This window comes from Mastacembelus armatus, chromosome 9, assembly GCF_900324485.2.
Source record: "Mastacembelus armatus chromosome 9, fMasArm1.2, whole genome shotgun sequence".
Classification (NCBI taxonomy): Eukaryota; Metazoa; Chordata; class Actinopteri; order Synbranchiformes; family Mastacembelidae; genus Mastacembelus; species Mastacembelus armatus.
This window is the reverse complement of record NC_046641.1, coordinates 25339339-25353849: the sequence shown is the minus strand read 5'-3', so window position 1 is coordinate 25353849 and position 14511 is coordinate 25339339. Positions and strand designations below refer to the sequence as shown.

General features: G+C 47.2%; 2 protein-coding genes across 3 annotated transcripts; both read left to right on the top strand.

The window, feature by feature from the left end:
* The first annotated feature begins 1631 nt into the window (after window positions 1-1631).
* On the top strand, window positions 1632-7848 carry ciz1b (cdkn1a interacting zinc finger protein 1b). 2 transcript variants are annotated; one of them, XM_026322062.1, is made up of 14 exons: window positions 1632-1698; window positions 2093-2155; window positions 2407-2494; window positions 2571-2722; window positions 3406-3491; window positions 3666-3742; window positions 4385-4525; window positions 4656-4750; window positions 5262-5355; window positions 5678-5782; window positions 5896-6033; window positions 6159-6195; window positions 6619-6740; window positions 7361-7848. In XM_026322062.1, the coding sequence occupies exons 2-14, from the start codon at window positions 2127-2129 to the stop codon at window positions 7460-7462; spliced, it is 1266 nt and encodes a 421-aa protein (XP_026177847.1). In that variant the 5' UTR covers window positions 1632-1698; window positions 2093-2126; the 3' UTR covers window positions 7463-7848. The 2 variants fall into 2 exon arrangements, with proteins under 2 accessions (XP_026177847.1, XP_026177848.1); XM_026322063.1 differs by lacking the exon at window positions 7361-7848 and having other exon boundaries at window positions 6599-6734.
* A 210-nt stretch (window positions 7849-8058) lies between these two features.
* Window positions 8059-12529, top strand: surf4l (surfeit 4, like). Its single transcript, XM_026322065.2, has 6 exons — window positions 8059-8266; window positions 9308-9494; window positions 9660-9736; window positions 10373-10416; window positions 10536-10725; window positions 11423-12529. The coding sequence occupies exons 1-6, from the start codon at window positions 8219-8221 to the stop codon at window positions 11684-11686; spliced, it is 810 nt and encodes a 269-aa protein (XP_026177850.1). The 5' UTR covers window positions 8059-8218; the 3' UTR covers window positions 11687-12529.
* The last annotated feature ends 1982 nt before the right edge of the window (window positions 12530-14511 follow it).

The window sequence follows — 14511 nt, the reverse complement described above, 5'->3', positions numbered from 1 at the left end:
GGTCACAGGTCGTTATTCTATGGGTTCGTAACAGCAAATGTGAGGAAACTTTAAAAATGTTGGCCCTTATCTAAGAGCAGAAAAGACTGGGAGCATAATGTTGGTGTGGATTCAGTGAGTTTGTTGTCAGCTGCAACTTTAGACCCATTTTCTGTCAAGTTTATGGTTTTGTTTCCATTTCCAGCAGCAGAACTGACAGTGATCAGCTGCTGTTTGCAGTGAACCCATGGGTGCACAGACAACTGTCCCTGGACCCCTGTGGTACTGAAGGAAACTTAGAAACAGCAGGATTTTCAATGAGGTTCTGCAGCCTCTGTTTCCTCTGTTTATTGTGGAGAGACATCAGAGATTATGAGATCCACAGGAAGTCACACTGGATCATATCAACATGTGTTTCATGTCACGTTCATGTTTCACTCAGGTCTCATGAGTTTTTGATGGAAACAGGAAGTAGACCAAACAACACCAAACAGGGTTGAGCACTCCCACAGCAGCTACACCTGTGTCATACATTTATTTCTATTCGTTTGCACACGAAAGTGAAACATGAACCATGTGACCGACACATGTGGGTGTGTGGAGCGTTGACGAAGCTGTGACCTTCCTCACACAAAGACATGAAACTAACACACATTCTTCTTCTGTGGTGGTTGAACAGCAGCAACTTGAGAATCTGAAGTCGGCTCAGACTCAAACAGGTGGAGGACACAGACACCAGACTTTCCTCTCCAGCAAAATCTTTGTCGTGTTTTGTGTTCTGTGTCAAAGTCACATGTCCACATACTTTTGGCCATGTGGTTTACGTCTTGTATTTTAGGAAGAGTTCAACTTTTTCCATCCAAAATGAAAAACAGATCTTAGAGACTGAGACAGTGTTTGTCTCTAGATATCTGACTAAATATATAAGATTTATGAATTCATCACAAGAGATGATGAGACGACTTTAGAGCCCAGACACTGAGGCGATAATGAGACCAGATGCTACTAACGTGCTTCGAATGCAGAGTTTGAGCTAAGACCTACAACACTGGTGCGGCTCCCCGGTCTGTCTGCAGAGTGAATCCAGGAAATACCAATAGATTCACTGCAACCTGCAAATAACTTCCAGACCTCATCCGCCAATCCCTGCGCTCCCCTGGAGCCTGGAAATGTATTTCTTTGCTCAGAATCCATGGATAAACAGGGTTTCATACAGATGGAAGGTTTCCAGGATGTTTAGCTGGAGCTAATTTACAGCTTTTATTTGATTTTCTTCAGTGACACATCAATCAGCGTCGCTGAGACTATGCCAGTGTGAGACAAAAGGCTCATTCTTGATCAATCAACCATGAAAACAAACATGCAAAATTCAATCGAGAGAAAACATGAACCAGCTGAACAGCAGAAAACAAACTGATCTATGCACAAGTTCCCATCAACACTGTAAAAGTGATGGAACTGAAGACTTTTATTAGACATATATATGTTTAAACTCTGTGTGGCTGCGTGTATTCCATGTTATACGTTCACTGTTTATATACATACAAATATTTGTGTTTATTTTCAGACAGATCTGCAGTACCTCGGTTGGCCGCAGTTGCACCGCCCGGCCTCTAGGGGGCGACACAGCAGCTACAGCATCAGCGAGTTCAGTCTGTTTACATGTAGCCGAGCTAGCGTCGCTTCCGCTAACAGCTTTAGCTTCTGTGGAGCGATAAGGTGGGTCCAATTAAAGTTCGGTTCCGTTAAACGACACGTTTTTACTGGTTGTTTGCTTTCAGGCAGAGTGACGCTCCGTGTGAACAGTTAATTCGGACGTTTTATTCATTTTAGTTTTAGGTTCGTCTCCCACAGCATGTCCCACACACCTTCTGTTTCAATATGTGTGAGGCTCATCTTCTTTAGGACACGATGTAAGGTCTCTGCGGACTTCCTTAATGCAGAGTGTCTGTTTTTAAGTAACACCTGGTGTCAAAATATTTGGGTTTGGAGACAAACTAGTTACTGTTTACAGTTTACACTGCTTTTATTGTAGTAATGTTTGAAGGGGCTTTTACTTTGATATTTCCGGTGTAACTTTAATAACTGATGACTTTTGTACCCATCACTGCAGGTGAGGTCAAAGGTCAACTCGCCTAGCCTTTGCCATGGGCAAACAGCAGCGGAGGACAGACAGGTGAGAACTGGTCTTTGTGATCAACTGGTCACTGGTTACTGGTCTTTGTGGTCGTATATTCTGTGAGGACTAAACTAGACCTGTCCTGTGTGGAGAAAACCTGCTGTAATTAATTAATTATTTTTGTTTTGATAAATGCTGATGAGAGATGGTGATTGTTTTTTTTACCCTGAGCAGCTGAACAGCTGCTTGAAGTTCATTGCTGGTTTGCAGGTTTCTGATCATCCACCTCCTGTCTGCTCCCCCTGCAGGTGTTTTCTACATTCACCAGGTAACGCTGTGTCGCGGGTTCAGTTCCCTGTTGGCCCTGTACAGAAGAGGCAGCCTCCACCTCAGCAGGTAGGTAACAAGCAAGCTCCACCTCCACCTGCTGCCTCTGTCGTGGATTCACCTCACACTTAGTTTTCTTCGTCAGGTGTCAGGCAGGAAGTGGGCAGGACCAGGTACAGGAAGTGCTGACAGCTGGCCGTGCAGCAGCAGCTCCACCACCACAGAGAAAGAGAGAGGAGACCCAGGACCTGCCGGAGGTTTAGGAGAGTTGGAGTCCAAGAGAGCAAAGCTGGACGGGTCGTTGCCTTAACAGCTGATTTTATTTCTGTCATAATTTCCGTGTTTATGTCCAGTGTGGCGGAGCACAGCGCCCCCTACAGGCTGACACACTCATTACAGCCACATGATCCAGTCTTTTATAGAAGAGAGAGAAAGAGAGAGCAACAGAAAGGAAGGCAGGGTTATCATTAAGAAGGAGGTGGAAGGGCTGTAACTATACCTGAGAGTACCAGGTGGACCAGTTTAAACTATATTTAGTTGAAATTATACATCTGCACTGTGATAATAGCTTCTTCTCTACTGTCTGCAGAACAGCCAGTCAGCAGTCTGAGGACCCAGGCTGTGTTTACACCTGCAGGTGTGATGTTATCTGCTTATCAGCACAGTCACTGTAGATCATGACACTTCAACACATAAAAAACTATTCAGTTCTGCAGAAATATCAAACCCTTGTTTCTGTTATTAGACATAACCAGAGGTCCTTTTCTGGGTTCAACCAAAATGGGTCCCAGTTAAAATCCCAAATGTATAATCATTTACACCTGCCTTCCTTAGTCTGTGCTCATTGTTCCTCTGGTCCCCACACACCAAATATCATGTGATAACCAAGGTCCATATGAATGAGTCCAGCTGTGGAGACGTTTGGATGGAATTACAGCTCAACAACAAGCTTGTCTGAAAGGTTTGATTTGTGTCTGCAGATCTGAGGAGGCTGTACTTCTGACCAATAAAGAGAAAGACCAGGGCTCATGTGGTCAACCAGGAAGCAATAGCTGCTCTGCAGGAGGTGAGTATGGGAGATGTAGTCACATTTATCTATTTTTTTTAATATTATAAATCTGGTTAATAAACGCCTTGTGTTTACCACGATCCACAGATAAATATCCATTCCTGCACGCCTGGAATAACAAAACCTTCTTCTTGTGTGTGTGTGTGTGTGTGTGTATGTATGTTTCATCAGAGGCTGTTTTGGCCAAAGTTCCTGCTCCAGACCAGCAGCGGGCAGCAGAGCACAGTGAGGACAGCAGAGCTGCTGAGGTGATCAAACTGGGTTTACATGCACCTGAAAATGTTCCTGTCCAGGGAGAACTCCAAACAAGATCTTGTAGGAAATGGTGAATTGTATGAACTAGCTGTAGTTTTTTAGGAAAACACTGACAGGTTCATTTATTTCTCTACACAAGCAGTACCTTTCATACTTTAAGTGAATTTTGCTGATGATATTTACACAGTTGTGTACTTGTAGTTGTAGCGCAGTATTTTCACAGTGTAGTGTTACTTTTGCTAATGCAGTAGTGGACTTCCACAGGTAGATTTCTGTTAGGCTTACAGGTAAAGACCAGTGTGTGGGCCGGTTAGCCTTGCCAGCTCCTGCAGGCTCTGTTTACAACCTGCAGGTAGGAAAGGGAAAGGGGAGTGTTGAGATGATGGAGATGATGATGGAGATGATGATGGAGATGATGATAAAGATGATGGACAGATGATGATGGAGATGATGATGGACAGATGATGGACAGATGATGATGGAGATGATGATGGACAGATGATGGACAGATGATGGAGATGATGCCTTCTCAGGGGACACTAACACAGTCTGTAATGTTTCTTCAGCTACGACTGTGGTGAGTCCTCCCTCACAGACGTCAAGTGGAAATCTTTTTGTGTTGTGTGTGTGTGTAGCTGCAGACCGTGGGGTCACTAAAGGTCACCATCCAGCGGAGCAGTGAGAGCAGAGAGTTTGGACAGACGGACAGAACAGCAGACAGACAGACAGGTGGACTCCACTGTCACGTCTGCGACCTCAGCTGTAGCTCTCTGCAGGTGAGAAGCTGGTCCTCAGGTCGTTTCATTTGAAGTCACATATGATTATAAAAGTAAATGAGATTAATATTCTAAAACATCATGTGGGAAAAAGTAGTTTCATTCGTGTGTCTGTCTGTCTGTCTGTCAGGTGTTTCAGGAACACATGTCAGGATCAGGACACCTGAAGAAATTGCAGCAGATCACACACTCCATCTGCATTACCACAAACACACTGCAGCAAAGGTATGAGCGCCCACCCCCACCCAGACCCAGCTGGGATTCCCTTGTTTGTCTGATCTGAAACTGCCTCACAGTTTCCACAGTTCTATGTCCAGTCAAGACCGTTTACAGAACAAGTCCCACTGATCCAGCTGTGATGTTTTAGGGGTGCACATGACTGGTCCAGTTTGCAGCTGTTAGAAAATGTGTGTAGTTTCCTGAAGTAGAAACAAAGCTGTGCAGGTGAAAACTGTCCAGGTCTCAGTAAATGTGATGTGAATGTTGGATCCTCCAGCAGCTTCACACCCTGTGGCTGAGTCTAATATTGTTGGGACAGACAGCTCTGCTGTTGTTGTTGCACCTGTAGGTGTCTCATTATCCTTCAGGATAATATCCTTTATTTAGGCAACAGGAAACTGTACATGTGAATTTAGCTCATTTCCTCTTCAGTGGGAGAGACAAGCAAAGGAAACTTCAGGTTCAGGTGGGCTGTACCTCTGTGTGGGCTCAGTGTTAATGTCCTGTCGTCCTCCAGGGGGCGCCGTCCTGCCGCTCAGCGCTGGTGTGACACCTGTCAGATTCACTTCAGTGGCAACGTGATTGTTCACCGACGCACCGAACAGCACAAGGTAAGAGGCAGCGCCGCCCTCAGGGGAGGCCTCGTGTTAGTGCCGCTCACTGCAGCTGTGTCTCTCTGGTCCAGATGTGTAAGCAGCTGTGTCTCTCTGGTCCAGATGTGTAAGCAGCTGTGTCTCTCTGATCCAGATGTGTAAGCAGCTGTGTCTCTCTGGTCCAGATGTGTAAGCAGCTGTGTCTCTCTGGTCCAGATGTGTAAGCAGCTGTGTCTCTCTGGTCCAGATGTGTAAGCAGCTGTGTCTCTCTGGTCCAGATGTGTAAGCAGCTGTGTCTCTCTGGTCCAGATGTGTAAGCAGCTGTGTCTCTCTGATCCAGATGTGTAAGCAGCTGTGCCGGCCCTTCTGTCCCGTGTGTAGACGTCACTTCAGGACTCCCAGGAAGTTTGTGGAGCACATGAAGTCTCCAGAACACAAACAGCAGGTCAGCTCCCACAACATCCACTTTGGTCTGGTCGCACCTTCAGGAGCTACCGGCGTGTGCCGCAGCGCAGGTGAACTGAAGGTGAGTTTGATTTACGGCCTGTCTCCTCCCAGGTGCAGCTGGAGGACGCTCAGGAGGAGGAGCTCATCACTGTGGACGCTGTCGGCTGCTTCGAGGGGGAGGAGGAGGAGGAGGAGGGAGTAGTGGTTGCTGATGAAGACGACGAGGAGTCAGAGGAGAAAGTGTCGGAGGTACGAGCTCAGCTCTCACGTGAATTTCATCTGATATGTGAAAGTAGTAACTGAGTGGTGTTGACTGTGCTGACAGAACCTCTGAACGTCCAGTTAAAATAATGTTTTTGAAAACTGCGTTACAGACGGTGGATCCTGAGGGAACGGACAATGACGTCCACGGTACGTTCCTGTGAATTATTGTTGTGACCTTTATTTACACAGAGCAGCTACAGGAGCTTTGTCTCACTTCTTCGTTTTCACCAGTCTAAGTGAAGCCACTGTAAGTTGATCGCCCCCTGGTGGCTGGTTGCAGCAAAGGTCATAACGAGATGTTTGTGAGGACAGATGTGACAGCTGTTTCTGAGCTGTGTCCATCCTGTCACAGAGAAATCATCACCTGCCATGTCCAGACCTCCTTCATTTACTGCGTATAAACACACACGAGATCCTGCGTTAGTTTGGTGAGAGAGAAACACTGACGCTGGAGGCGGAGCTCCAGCTTCTCAGACCAATCAGAGGCCTTGGTGATGATGGACAGTTGTGTGTGTGTGTGTGTGTGTGTGTGTTGGTGTGTTAATAATAGAATGTTGTAAAATCTGACAGGAAGCAGTTTTGTGGTTCCTGTGTCCGGCTTCCTGTGTCGACTCTGCAACAAGTTTTTCTCCAGAGAGTCGACAGCACGACACACACACTGCAGGACACGCACACACACCCTCAAACTGCAGGTAACACGCACACACATACACACACACACCTCCATTTGCATGTGTGTGAATGAACATGTTGAAGTGGCTCCCATACAGCTCACACTGTGCTGATCGCCCTGAACCTTAATGTACTTCCTGTCTGTCCGTCCTGGAAAGCGGTCCCTCCTCTGTTGCCCTTTCTGCCATTTTTCCTGTTAAAGGATGTTTTAGAAGGGCAGCACAGTTGTTTAGTGGTTAGCTCTGTTGCCTCACATCAAGAAGGTTCCTGGTTTGAAACCCATCAGGGGCCTTTCTGTGTGGAGTCTGCATGTTCTCCCTGTGCTTGTGTGGGTTTTCTCCAGGTACTCTGGTTTCCTCCCACAGTCCAAAAACATGTATGTCAGGTTGATTGGTGACTCTAAATTGCCCATAGGAGTGAGTGTGAGTGTGTGAGGTTGTTTGTCTCTATGTGGCCCTGTGATGGACTGGGGACCTGTCCAGGGTGGACCCCTGCCTTTCACCCAAAGAGATGTACATGTGACCTGAAGAGGTGTCACTCTGTCTATTTTATCAGGATCCTTTTGGTGCTGCTACCCAGAATGCATTTGGAAGTCTAATCCCAGGATGTTCAGTAGTATCTGGATGTTGTTGTGTTTCAGAGCCACAGAGCTCAGGGCAGAAACTCTGGCTGTGAAGGAGGAACGAGGACAGAAGGCGCTGACCTGACCTGCGTCCCACAATGCACCTGTGTGCCCAGGTGATGTCACCCTGCTGCCTATAGTACAGTCGAACCGCCTGATGTTCAGGGTTTTCAGGCCCTTACATCAGGATTGGATAATGTTTTCATCCCGCTCTGACACCTGGAGGCTGTCGGAGGAACTGCAGCCTAAACATTTTAGATGCTGAGGGACACCTTCTCTGTAGTGGTCCAGACAGACTTCGACAAACCCTGACGCCATGAGTCCTTCACGTGACTTTTGGTTTCAGCTTGTGAGAAAAAGGACTTGTCTTTATTTTGTCTTTGTCATTTCCACAACTATTGTTCAAAAAATCTGTTAAACACGTTTATGGTTTTTCTGTCCTTGCCCTCTCAGATCAGATAAAAACGTCTCACTCATCAATATAAAATGATTTCATCAGTAATTAATCTGCTGATTATTTTCCTGGTTAATTTGTTAGTTCAGAAAAAGAAAAATAAATTCAATGTGACAGATAAATCAGCTCATCAACCTGTTCCAGACTCGTCCAGCCTGTTGCAGCTGTTTAGTCGCACACACTGTTTATTTCATTATTTACTGCGATTTTCGTCTCAGTCCACGTGGCAAACGTCACCGCGTCGCGCCCACAGGGGGCGCGCTCCCGCTTCTCGCAGTGGATTGTGGGTCGGAGGCAGGAGCATCATCATCATCATCCTCAGCACCGACAAAAACGGCACCGGGATCGGGACTTGGCACCGGATTCTGTCTGCACTCGGAGCCGTTTCTCCGCACTGAAGTGCCTTAACCGCGGGACGAGAGATGGGACACGGAGACCTGATGAGCCGGGCCGAGGACGTGGCGGACCAGGTGAGCTGCCGTCGACACCGGAACTCAGACTGGGCTGCGGCTCTGGTGGACCGCGAGTTCGGTCGTTTTCCGCAACTTCCGAATTCCGTTCTAAAATCCGGTGGTTTCCTGCGGCTTTGATCGGTACAAGTCGCCCCTAACGCGGCGGTTGGTCCCGGGTCTTTGGACCAAACGTTTAAGTTTTGTAAAGTTTTGGCGGAAGCGGATTGAGGGAGTCAGAAATGTAAAAGGTTGCTTGATACCGGAAATGTCTTGTAAACAAGTTCGTTATGAGCCGATGTGAAGACTGTTTGTCATGTTGTTCCGGAGGACTTCCGTTATTTTCTACCGGTCACGGTCCTTCGCCAGCGCGCAGGGAAACTTTAAACTGACAGATTTCTCAAGGGAGTCTGGTGTGACGCCTGTTGCATGTTAGAGAAGGCAGAACGACGCTGCTACGAGACCTGCATGGCAGAGGACAACAAAGCAAATGTGTCATTTTTCCCATGAGCTACGGTCGATACACGGATGCCGAGGGCAGGAGGGGGCCGCTCGGGAGCCGGGCGTCTTCAGGCATTTGCCGCCGCTGAGTCACTACAAAGTGGTGAACAAGCAAGTCTTAAATCGGCAGATTTCTCAATGGAGTCTTGTATGGCGGGTGGTAACGCCTTAAAGATCAATTAGCAGATGTTTCTAAACTTAAAGAACAAAATGAAAGATCTGAATTGTTTCTTGTTGGCTGTCGAGTTGACAAATCACTGCAACAGGTGAGCACAGAGACGCACCTTTCTAGGTCTTTGTTGACTCAGGTTGAACAAACACTTCAGGCAGTTAAAACAACATCATTCAAAGTAGATAATGCAGTAAAATGTATTTAAACCAAGAAAATAAGTGCGTCAAAGAGACAAACCTCTGGTGTTGGACCTGGTTCTGAGGTCTCGGGGCCTCTGTGGTGCTGCTGCTGCGTCCAACTGCTTGATGACGTATTATCTCTGAAAAAACTCAAACCAGGAGCCAATAGAGGCTGAAAGTCATTAACCAACCCCCCCCCCTCTGCTGCAGTTCCTGCGGACCACCAAGCACCACCTCCCCCACGTGGCCCGGCTCTGTCTGGTCAGCACCTTCCTGGAAGACGGGGTCCGGATGTGGTTCCAATGGGGGGAGCAGAGCGAATACATTGACTCCACCTGGGGCTGTGGACGCTTCCTCGCCAACATCTTCGTCCTGCTCAACCTGCTGGGGCAGCTGGGTAATTTGTACACACACCTTCAGCTCTGTCGTCTTTGGCGGAGAGCTTTGAAATCATTTTTACCCAAAGTGCATCAGTCTGGGAGCTTTGGGGTAAATGCAGGTCTGACCTCTGACCTGGTGAAGTGACATGTGAGGTGGGATGTTTGTGTGGAACTCTCTGCAGGCGGCTGCGTGTTGATCCTCAGCAGAAACTTTGTCCAGTACTCCTGCTTCGCTCTGTTCACCATCATCGCCCTGCAGGTAAACACACACACACACACACACACACACACACACCTGTGCCACATGTCAGACTCTAAGTCAGAAGTCCATTTGAATATTCAAACATTCAAGACCTTTGTTTCTCTTTTATTGCTGTTGACATGAATGTGATCATCCTGTCTGTGACGTCAACAAATGTTCAAACATTTCCCAAAATAGCAAATATGCACATGAGAAACATTTAACATTTAATGTGCAGAAATATTCTAAAGTTAAAGAGCCAAGACCACGATCACTTTAATGGACTTTAATGGACTTTAATAAAACTTCAGTCCTGATGTCAGTACATCTGATGGTGCGCAGCAAAAATAAATAGTTAATTTGGCAGATTGAATGTTCCACAACATAAACGAGTAAAAATGAAAACAGACTGAAGCTCAAGCTTCATGTTGACGTCCACGCTGCGTCCACTTCACACTTCCTGTGGGTCCTTGCACTTCGATGTACTGGGAAGTATCAGTAAAGTCCTGTGGTACTGAAGAAAACCTAGAACTGGAGCATTGTCAGGAAGGTTCTGTGCACCGTTAATTACGAGATGAGTTAGGAACAGTTTGTTGTTGGAGTGTAATGGGCGGCGGTTTGGCCTGAAACCCAGTGTGTGTTCTCTGGCTGCAGACGGTGGCCTACAGCATCCTGTGGGACCTCAAGTTCCTAATGAGGTGAGTGTGACCTGCTCTGTACAGAACCTGCAGATGTACAGAACCGGCCAGCTACATCCATTTAAAACGTTAGATTGTAGAGTGAAGTTCTGTAGCAGAGCTGCTGTTCTTGTGTGTAGGAACCTGGCGCTGAGCGGGGGCCTCCTCCTCCTGCTGGCCGAGTGTCGGGGGGAGGTTCGGACTGTGTTTGCAGGAGTTCCTTCTCTGGGCCACCAGAGCTCCCCGAAGCACCTCCTGCAGCTGGGAGGAAGGGTGCTCCTCATCCTCATGTTCATGACGCTGCTGCACTTTGACCTCAGCCTGTTCAGTGTGAGTCTACACACACACACACACACACACACACACACAGTTGAATCAGTTCCAGGTGCAGAGAATCCACCTGGGTCTTACTTTGGCTAGTTCATCACTAAAAACAGTGAAGGAACCGGTCTCCAGCGTTCAGCCAGAGATCCAGGATGTGAACCCTGGGTCTGACAGCTGTGCACATCTGGACTGGCTGTTGTCTTCAAACTACTGGTTCTCACCTTGTTCTCAGTTCTCTTTGGTTCGCACTAATGATGTCACTAGTTGGTGTTTGCAGTATGTCCGTTGTCACTATCTTACACCAACCAGTTACTTTGCTCGCTCCGGTTGTCGTCTTGCTGTAACCGGTTGCGTAGTACTAGTTATTCATCTTGTCACTAGTTATCTAACCAGTGTTCTGGTCCACCAGGCATTCAGCCATATTTCACGATGAAAACCTGACGACACAGTGAAACAGAAAAATGTTAGCAGCGGAGGGCGTGGCCAGGTGGTTTCTGGCCTCAGCTGCTCCTGGTGCTGACACAGGGGGCCGCTGAGGACGCTCAGTCCAACTTTAAGTCAGCAGGAAACGGTCTGGACCGAGTAATGACCATGTGCAACACTGAACAGGCAGTGGTCTAACCCTAACCCTGACTAGGTTCTGTTTCAGGCCCAGTTTAGGTTCTGTTTGACTCCCGTTGTAAAATGCCGACTTTGTGTTCAGATCCTACAGAACCTGGTGGGGACGGCGCTGATCGTCCTGGTGGCCGTGGGCTTCAAGACCAAGCTGGCGGCACTGACTCTGGTGGCCTGGCTGCTCTGCATCAACTTCACCTTCAACGCCTTCTGGACCATCCCCTCGTACAAGCCCATGCACGACTTCCTCAAGTACGACTTCTTCCAGACCACGTCGGTGATCGGAGGCCTGCTGCTGGTGGTGGCCCTGGGGCCTGGGGGGGTCTCTATGGACGAAAAGAAGGAGTGGTGAAAGATCGGGTCGAGGTTCTGCTCCGTGTGTCCTGTTGCTCCTTTCGTCCTGGAAAACAATAAACGTTTGTAGCGAAACGGTAAAAAAGTTTTTTTTTTGTTTTTTTTTTTAAGAAGACTGCAGACAAAGAGCGGGTCCGTTCTGACTGAAAGACCCGCCACGAACGAAAAACGTCCAAAAACCAGGCGAGATAACAATTTATGCCACAAGAAGAGCGAGACGGATCAAAACTCAAAGTTGTAGTTTTTCTGCTGGAATAAAAAATCTGATTCCGTCCTGAGCGCGTCGTCAACCGTCCTGCTTCTCTCTGGGCTCGGCCCTGCTCCCTCACTCAGCCTCTGCTCAGTGACGCTGCAGGAATTCCTCCGCTGAGATCACGTCGTTGTTTTAATTTGTGATGCGTGGCGGCGGAGGAAGCGGGTCTGGTAGCTCTGAGCTGCAGCCACGTCTTTGAGCGAGTGATGATCGACGTTTTAAACCTGCGGCTCTTAGTGATTCGTTGTTTTCCAGAGTGAAAGGAGGGATCTGATGAACCACGTGCAGGTTTTTATTTATTCCGGTTTTTCACTTTTCACACTTCCTGTTTTCATTGGAACCAATCAGGGACTGTCTATGTGTCACATGAGGTGCGTGCTGCATGATCACCACAGTCCCCGTGTTGTCTGAAACATCAGTCTACAGCCCAAGAGACTTTCAGGAGACTGAACTTTTGTTTGGGCGCTGCAGTGACTGGGCCTGTGCAGCAGGGGGAGCTGTTTACCTTCCATCAGGTAAAAACCGCTGGTCTCTGTGAAGTAGTTTCCCTGATGTCCAATAAAGAGTTTCTGAGCGTCCACAGTCAAACTAACTTGTTCTCCTCAGCCGCTGCTTTCTGGTTTCCTGTTTGCTCTTGTCCCTGAACACACCACACTGCACAATACACTCCACAGGAAATAAAACCTTCAGAATAAAATGTAGCTGCATCAGCACTTCTTGTATTTTAAATCCTGTAGTTTGCTCTTAAAGCTGAAATAACTACAATCTACATCAATGATGTTGGACTGAAAATACGATTCGTGTATTTCATTAATGAATTAAACTTTAATGATCAGATTAAGTGTAAAATGCTACAGGATCAAATGTGAAAGGAACAAGTTTAGCAGCTGGATCTGCAGACGCCACATTATCTCTGTTCATGTCACAGTAGGAACCAAACGATGGAGGGGCAATGGTGAAAACCGCACCTGGCTTAGTCTCTTCTGCTTTTATTTTGAAAGAGACAAACAGGATTGAAGAGCCTTTTGTTTTGGTGTCGGATCTTAGGAACAACTTAAATCCCAAACGATTCATGTGGAAGAAATGATGTTTCACAGGATGATGAAAATCAAACGCTGGTTGGACCCTAACAGGGAACTGTTCCGGTCTAATAATGTAAGATTCATTTTCTCAGGCTCAAGTGTCTTTGGGTTTGTTTACAGGTGTTTCCTGTTCACAGCTGTGATTGGTCCTTGGTGAACGAGCTCGAAGCTCCACTGTGAAAACACAGTTTTACCTTCTGACCTTGAGTCTTGACGTGCGCACCAGCTCAACCTGAGCGCGCACCTGTCCACACCGGAAACCTGATTTTCAGTCCAGGTCTTGGTGGATTCAACAGTTCGGGTCACCCGAGTCCAGGTGTGAATGGTTCGGTCCTCAGGGTGCAGCTGTTGGTGTTTGTTCAACATCTGCTCAGATTGTCTGCAGCAGCATGTGGGACCAGTTAGTCCCGCTCTCCTCCCGGCTTTAGACTGAGGGTCTGCAATGGGTGACGGGTCTCCAGACTGATGCACTGAATGAGCCAGTGGACAAGCAGGGCCTTCTGTCACAGCAGCAGGTCGGAGACAGTATCGGTGTCTCCGCCCGTACGGGCTGCAGGCAGGTTGAAACCAAGCACCACGTTTCAGCTGACCTCAGGAAAACAACAAGCATGGAGCTTCAGTTAGTGTTAGCCTCAGGTACATGAAGGCAGCAGCTGGACGGTGACAAGACACACACACACACACACACACACACACACAAACAGAGACACACACACACACACAGAGTTACAGCTGCTGCCTCCTGGACCAATCAATAATCATAATTGCAGCGTATTTGTTGTGTGTGGCTGGTGTTCAGGTGCTGCCCTTGGCTGCAGGTTATTACAGGCCCTGGTCACTGGCAGCTGAGTGTGTGTGTGTGTGTGTGTGTGTGTGTGTGTCAATGTGAAGGTCAAGCTGCTCTAAGTGAATATTGAACTCTTCTTCTGTGGTGCTGTCTGACCTTTTAAACAAACTGAGTTTGGGGGCTTCAGGTTTTGTTGTTTTTCTGAGAACAACAACAGGCAGTTTCTAACAATTACAGCAGTGGTACAAGAAGTACTGCGATCCTTTACTGCAGTACCACAGTGTAAAAGTCCTGCATTCCAAATGTTACTGCATTACTACCTTATATACTTCTTATTTGAAGTACTTTATATACCGCTGGGTAGCTGACGTTAACTACCTTATGTACTTCTGATTTGAAGTACTTTATATACCGCTGGGTAGCTGACGTTAACTACCTTATGTACTTCTGATTTGAAGTACTTTATATACCGCTGGGTAGCTGACGTTAACTACCTTATGTACTTCTGATTTGAAGTACTTTATATACCGCTGGGTAGCTGACGTTAACTACCTTATGTACTTCTGATTTGAAGTACTTTATATACCGCTGGGTAGCTGACGTTAACTACCTCATATACTTCTGATTTGAAGTACTTTATATACCGCTGGGTAGCTGACGTTAACTACCTTATATACTTCTAATTTGAAGTACTTTATATA